At 33.9% G+C, this 7,475-nt stretch overlaps 1 protein-coding gene across 2 annotated transcripts; it reads left to right on the top strand.

Annotated features, from left to right (window-relative positions):
- Positions 1–170: 170 nt before the first annotated feature.
- LOC139996452 (phospholipase B1, membrane-associated-like) lies at positions 171–6,671 on the top strand. Of its 2 annotated transcripts, XM_072020820.1 has the most exons (7): positions 171–497; positions 1,369–1,464; positions 1,832–2,043; positions 2,147–2,323; positions 2,770–3,065; positions 6,235–6,413; positions 6,492–6,671. In XM_072020820.1, the coding sequence occupies exons 1-7, from the start codon at positions 368–370 to the stop codon at positions 6,635–6,637; spliced, it is 1,236 nt and encodes a 411-aa protein (XP_071876921.1). In that variant the 5' UTR covers positions 171–367; the 3' UTR covers positions 6,638–6,671. The 2 variants fall into 2 exon arrangements, with proteins under 2 accessions (XP_071876921.1, XP_071876922.1); XM_072020821.1 differs by lacking the exon at positions 1,369–1,464.
- The last annotated feature ends 804 nt before the right edge of the window (positions 6,672–7,475 follow it).

Below are 7,475 nucleotides of genomic sequence, written 5' to 3' on the forward strand. Positions count from 1 at the left end.
CATACACATTATACAATATGTAAATCATATTGCTCAGACTTTGCCCTTGTTGACGACGTGAATGCAAATACATTGACAAGAAACATAATCGAGATGGGAATATCTCAATCAAAGTATATGTTTTATCTTACATTATGATCATGTAGCACAACAGTTTAATATCTTTTACCAGTACGAACAGTGTTGATACGATTGCTAACTAACAACGGTGAAGACTCGATGCGGTGCTATCAAAGCCTTCGACAATACGCGTAGCAGTTAGCAGTCATCGCAAGAATTTATATTTTTTTGTCTTTATAATCAACGAAAATAAAATATCATTGTGCAAACTTGAAAGTGACCATTTGATTGTGCAAGAAAACTTACCATGAAGAAGCTGTATCTGTGCCTTGTATTAGAATTATGCGTGCTGACCATGTCACAGAGAACTGCCTTGGATACGTCGATTCTTAATTACATCTATCGTGGATATCGTAATTGGTTAACGCAATCCTACGGTACGTCTGTTTTAGTTTATTTCATGTTACGTCTTTATGTAGTAATTTCGTTTTCTTTTGGTTAAAGAGATACTTTTTGGAGGAAAATTGAAATATTGCGAATCTTATTTTTCATAAACTAATGTTTCATTGTGAATATATATATGTTCACGATAAAATGTTGATGAAAGTTGACGAAATTGTTTTCGGTAAAAGTGGACAAAAACTTGCACAGCACGGATCATTCTTCTTTTAACATGTAAATATTCTAGAGATTATATTTTTAAGTGACACACGCTATGAATTCTGTGGCACTCTCTTCTGATTCTTGAGATGTGGAATTTTATAAATTGTACTTATTTCCAAATTCGTAACGAAACTAAACAGCAGTCCTGAAGTGTGTCAAAAGTGACGAGCTGTTCGATAAATGTGAAATCAAAAGATGTCCGTATTCCATTTCCATTTCTTCTTAAAATACTGGTTAATCTTGTTATACGAGTATAAGAGGCAGCAACCTGATTGTGATTTCAAATGAGTTTTGGTTGGGGTGCAGGGGGCGGAGTTGATACCTCGCCACTGAACGCGTTTACTTTATAGCATAAATCTTGAAAATATACAGTAGCTCACGAAAGTTTTCACATGCTATTAAAACTCTAGACAATTAAAATACGTTAAATTTAAGAATTGAAAACAATGCTCTTATTACAATAAGATAAAAATATCAAGATTATATATCAAGATTATCTAAAATTTAGAACGAATCTGATAACGTTTGCAGAAGTTTTGAAATTTTTCGTTGCAACTACTTGATCGACATTTTGACATATCGCGTGCAACGTTACATCAAAGATGGAGTATGTTTGTAAATTGTTTTAAAATGACTATTTTATAGGCACAAGAAACGAAGATCGAATATCTCGATTACGGAATAAAAATAAATTTCAAAAGGAAGTTCCAATAGACGTCCCTTTTCCTTGCAACGTTACAGGTAGTTAACTAAATTTATGATTATTGTTATCAGATGCTTCATGATATCATTTGTAAATATTATATCGTCGTATTTATTCTATAAAATCATTATTCAATTTAAATCGTAGATTTCTTTTATTTCCAATAATTTTTGCAATTTATCCGAAGGACAATCGGTAAATTTCTGAGGCAGGAAATTGCAGTGAAGAGCGCAACTCTTTATAATGTGACTACAAGAATGTCAATGTGATTTAGAGTTCATTCATAGTCTTGTCCTATTAATATCATTTTTGAAGATAGATATGTAACGTTACTGTAATTTAAGAACTGATGCTTATTTTTTGAAGTTCATATGTATTCTAATGTCTTTACTTTAATTTGTTTAGCCGGCAGGTCTTCGAAAGTTCCCGAGTCGGTTCACCGTTTAAAACCAGGAGACATAGATGTCATCGCCGCAATGGGAGATTCTTTGACAATCGGCGCTGGAGTTACTTCGATTTATACGTTCGAAGTGAACATTGAAAATAGAGGCATAGTAGGCAGTATCGGCGGTCAAGGAACTTGGCGACAGTACCTGACTCTCCCTAATATTCTTAAAGTTTGTTCATTTCTTACATCTGCATTGTTTACGCATGTGATTTTTGTTATCGCTATAAATACGAATACTGAAATCTTTTATAGTCGGATTTCCCTATATGCAGGAATTCAATCCTAAATTAATAGGTTATTCACTTCGGGATGCTATAAGTACTGATCCAGCTGCGCAGTTAAACGTCGCCGAAGGTGGAGCTATGTCTGAAGATATGACTTTCATGGCCACATATCTGGTCAATAAAATAAAGAATGATCCGAGGATAGATATAAACAAACATTGGAAGGTTCGTGTATTCGTAGACAAAGTAATTATATGCAATACATATTTACTATATGGCAGGTGGTGTTTTAATATGCACATAATCATTGAAATTAACAACTGATTAATAGAACATAAATTCGCATAAAATCTGACTTATTCACCTTTACCATTTTTATTCAAATATTAAAATAAATATTATCCAAGGGCTTTATACGTTCATTAGTAAGGAATAAAGATCATAACGAAATTATTAGCATTATAATTGGAGAAGTATTTCACTGCAGTTCTGGTGAACTATTTTCAAGAGTTAATCACACTTGCAATATAATTGAAAATTATAATTACAATTTAAAAGGATTAGATGCAAGTATGAAATTGGGCAATTTCTTTCTTTTTTTAATGAAATTTATAATTTCATTTATTGTTTAATCATTTACGTAATAATATCTACATTTTTCTGTTTTCCAGTTGATTTCGTTGATGATTGGAAGTAATGATTTTTGCATTAATACGTGTGGAACATCTCCATGGTCTATGTTAAATGATCACAAAATAGATTTAATTAATACTCTTAGAATATTAAGAGACAATTTACCAAGAACATTCGTTGCTCTTATACCACCACCTCACTTAAAGGAACTGGTTGCTGCACATCAAGGAAGAGAGTCATTGCCGTGCTTTTTGTCATCCAGGATTGAATGTTCATGTATGTTTGCTTTACAATTTAGGGACCAAAGACCGGAATATTATAAAATAATTGAGAGGTTTGTATAATTTTCTTAATTTAAGAAACTTTTTAAATATTTTGTGCTTGAGGATTAAACACTTACAAGGATTTTGTTATATCATACTTTATATTTAATCTTAGTAATTATACGTAAAAGGGGCTACAATTCCCATTTTAATGAAACTTAAGTATGTTGTGAAACAACTTTTTTCCTATAGCGAGTAAACTCACTATGTTGAATCTGACTTATAAGGCAACGTATGCGTCAGCATGTTGTGACCACTCATCTACTGTTGTTGTGTGTCTATAAAGACATCGCTGCGACCTGCAAATAATCTGTATAACGGGCGAACTGTTTAATACTGATTTCATTTCTTTTTCTTTTTTTTTTTTTTTTTTACTAACCCGAAACTGCCTCGAAAACGTAAAAAAATCTTTTGGACGTACAAGTCTTACATGTGTTGGTGGTTGTCAAAAACTATACAAAGCTGAACCCTATTCTAGAAAAATAGTAATACAGAGCAATCCAGTCGTCGCGTCGTGAGGAGGCTGACTATTATGAGACTCTAACGACGGTCTAATGAAAAAGTTAATCTACATTCAATACGAATTGCGCAGTCGAAAACGCATTTAGTTTTGCTACCTTTAAAAGGTAATTCATGTACACAGTTTTGAGCTAAATACGAATTGGCCAACCATTTTTTGCTAGAACATACAGCTTTTGAAAAACTCAATATTGAGAGAAAATGTAAGAAAAATTCAAATTCGCAACTTGGCGAATGTTTTGATTTTTCACATTAGCAGCTATCGAGTTTCGTTTTGGACAAAAATACTGTGGGCTCCTGAATAAAACGATATGTACCGTTATTGTATTATAAACGTTTAAATATGAGTAGATAATGATTAAAGCGAAAAGGACGCGTAGAACGTGTCGGTTTTTGGCTTAGATTTTCCAATTTATTTCAAAAATTAAAGGTCTACAAGAAAATCTAACACTAACACGCGATAGAACAGACATTTTTGTTAAGGAAAGCATCAATAAAGTTAGAAAATCATGTTTTGTGTTCAATATAAATGGGAAAAAGTTTGACAAAATACGCGGCGACGGCAATGGTACTCAATGTTGGCGAGTGACTCACCTATCGCTCAGTATAATGGAACCACAAAACGCGTGAGGTTATTAGCCGTCGACATTGAGTAGCATTGCCGTCGTTCCGTATTTTGTTAAATGTTTTCGCTTTTTCATGAGTTCACCCGTTATACACATCGTTTCCCGGCAGCTATGATGTGTTTATAAAAACAGTAGGTAATAAACATACGTTGCCATGGACGTGCATGCATAGGTAAGATTCAATGTAGTATTACCAGCAGATTCTTGCAAAAATCTCGGAAACTAAAGTCGGGTAATGGTATAATGTTTATAGTATAATGTTATTCCGAACGATGAGTTTTATATCATAGTCAAATTTATCAAAATCAAAGGTGCAGCCGCTTTTGTGCCTAATTACCTTAACTTATATTTTACATTTAAGCGTATTTCATTCTTGTTATATATTGGGAATAACTTTATTGAAAAGAGTTATTAGATAACGATATAGATTGATCACCTTTGAATTCAATTCACATTAAGATATTATTGATGACTCGGGCTCAACTTTGGATGAAAAGACACTGATAAATATTTAATATATTTATAAACGTATATCATGAATACGTATTCAGACAACCAGTTCGTATTTCTATAATACATATCTAGTGATGTGATCGATACGGTATCGATGTTATCGACACCGATTTACGAATTTCAATCTGTTATCGATTAATATCAAAGGCAAAGGTATCAATTATCGACATTGATTCTTTTCTAATCGATACCAACAAGTACTGTACTTGAAACACCACAAACGTATCGATATTCGTCAGATACCGCAGCTAAGTACGATACAGATTCTTAAAGCTAAAATAAGATAAAAATTGAGAACAAAGGAATTGCGCTTTGTTTTCTACACGAACGAATGTAGAGCAGCAGCTTACGTCGTACAAGTCGTAGAAGCAGATTATGGCATTGGAAAATGTAAACCATCCTTGTAAGAAAAATCATAGGTTAAACGTTAAATCTGCTTACTCATTAAAATTCATAACAGCGACTCGAAAATCGTCTCATTATATTGTCGAATAGAGAGGATCAACGTTTCCTTTAGTCCATTGCCACCATAAGTAAATAATACATAATAGCGCATATAAACAATGTTTATACAAATTTGATACACGCACCACGATCGTACTGTTCGGGGGTATACTAAATGTCGCCACCTCGATGGCTAACAAACTCAGCACTTTCGACATTTCGCGAGCATGCGCGGAAGTCGCGAGGAACAGTTCGATGACTGGGCAAGTGAGACACGCGCAGGACGCACCCTGTGAGATTTCGCGACCCGCGCAAGTGTGCCGATCGAGTTTATGTGTAACCATAAACAACAAGGTCCCTTTACTGATCAACCCAGTAGCTTGATGTTACGCAGGGGCTCTAAAATTTCGTTTCTTTTATCATGAAGATCGACCAGACCCTTACTCGAACGACGCGTGAACGTAGAAATTATCGGAACGCAAAGAGGCTATTGATCAATTCCGTGGAAATGTCGTATGGATATGGTATAAATAACCCTGCTTTCATCCTTTTTTTTCTCCGTAGAGGAATCATCGACAATGCTCCTTCAATGCGAAACGGTTAAATTCACCTCTAACCTTTACTAAATCAATATGGCGTCTATCCCTATTAGGAATGCGGCATTTATTCTAATTATCTTGAAAAGACGTTACATCTTTCCATTAGCATGCCATATATCGGAAATCGTTAATTGTGGCAATGGATTATTCCATATAATCTCCTACGTGTAACAAAAAGTATACTATGAAGAACTACGAACTTTTAGTTACTATGATAATCCAAATGATCACGAAGTATAATCACGAAGCCAAAATGATATACATACATTGAAAAAATGCTGGTATACATTGAAAAAATCTTGGTAACTAACAAAGGAATTTTACTTCTGTCTTAGCGCGGTGCGACAATTCGCTCCACAATCAGCTTATTTTTATTATTTCACTTTTATGCGATACTATTTCCCTAACAAATTTCGAGTACCGTTTCATATCTATTCTAAGATGCATATGAAGAATATGCCAGTTTTTCATTTTTTCAGATGGCAAGAGATAGACGAAGAAGTCGCCAATTATCCAGAATTTCATAGAAATGACTTCACCGTAGAAATTTTACCGACTCTGAAAGATGCAAAAGTACCCCTTGCCGAGGATGGATTAACCGATCTCTCCTATCTTAATGCTGATTGCTTTCATTGGAGTCAAAAACTACATGCACTATGTGAGTGTAACGGATGAAACTATACAATTATTTAACGAGTGTTGCGTTGATAATCAGAAATATTTTGTGTTTCCCAAGATGCGAATAATCTGTGGAACAATTTGTTGGAACCATTTGGTAACAAGAGTAGAGCTTTCACTACGCTATTTAAAAAATTTCTGTGCCCTACTTCGGAAAAACCGTTTTTGACGACGTATAAAAATTCACAGAACAACGAAACTTAAGGGTGATTGGAGAAATTAAAAACAGTTTCTGTAAGTGGTGGATGTATTATAATCTTCGTATTTGCCTATTTAAAAACGACGAAAATTATAATCACCAAATGTTCTAAAATAGGAGCCAATGTTGGATCCATAGTAATCCATTGGTATGTTCTAAACGTGAGTCGTGCATGAATCCAGAAATGAAAGAAAGGAGATCTCCAGTGAAGAATCTACTTTTCATATTCGCATAATCGTCATTTCTACCACAGGCATCCAATAGAGTAAAATTTTTTTATTATTATTTAATTTGTTCTTTACAATTTGTCCAGCTGGACATGCAGTAAATTTTTCTAGCTAGTGTAACATGACCGAATGTCAGATATTATCGAGATAACGTATGTTTTCTTTTAAATTTTTTCTAAATTAAGCTTCTACCACCGTATTTGTAAAATCCTTTTGATTAAAATGGGACCAAACACGGTGTAATTTGAATTATATTTACTTACAAATGTGCATTTAATAACATTTAGCATAAGCAAATATGCTACGAATTGTATCGTGCTTTTTGTCATTTTAATTGGAAACATCTAACAAACAGTTGAGTGAAAATAATATTACGAGGCAAATTTTATATGTTGCCGAACACTTCGATTCTCAGTCCCTCTTTCTCTTTCATTCGCATCATTCTTTTCTACGTTTGTTACGTTTAACGCTTCATTGTGACTGGCTTCAGAAATAGAATCGTTTCTACATCTGTTTTACTCTCTAATTGCGGAATTTAGGTCACGAATTTGTTGTAAATATTGCAGATTTCCTGTATATGATTTTGTTACGACAGTTCGCGGAGAGACGCGGTCGC

This window comes from Bombus fervidus, chromosome 18, assembly GCF_041682495.2.
Source record: "Bombus fervidus isolate BK054 chromosome 18, iyBomFerv1, whole genome shotgun sequence".
In the NCBI taxonomy this organism is placed as follows: domain Eukaryota; kingdom Metazoa; phylum Arthropoda; class Insecta; order Hymenoptera; family Apidae; genus Bombus; species Bombus fervidus.

What these genes read in the sequence shown, in the direction of transcription:
- LOC139996452 (XM_072020820.1), top strand. Translation starts at nt 368, where the DNA reads ATGAAGAAGCTGTATCTGTGCCTTGTATTAGAATTATGCGTGCTGACC. An exon ending in CTCTCCCTAATATTCTTAAA is followed by an intron (nt 2,044 to 2,146) that starts GTTTGTTCATTT and finishes CCCTATATGCAG; the next exon opens with GAATTCAATCCTAAATTAAT. An exon ending in TCAAAAACTACATGCACTAT is followed by an intron (nt 6,414 to 6,491) that starts GTGAGTGTAACG and finishes GTGTTTCCCAAG; the next exon opens with ATGCGAATAATCTGTGGAAC.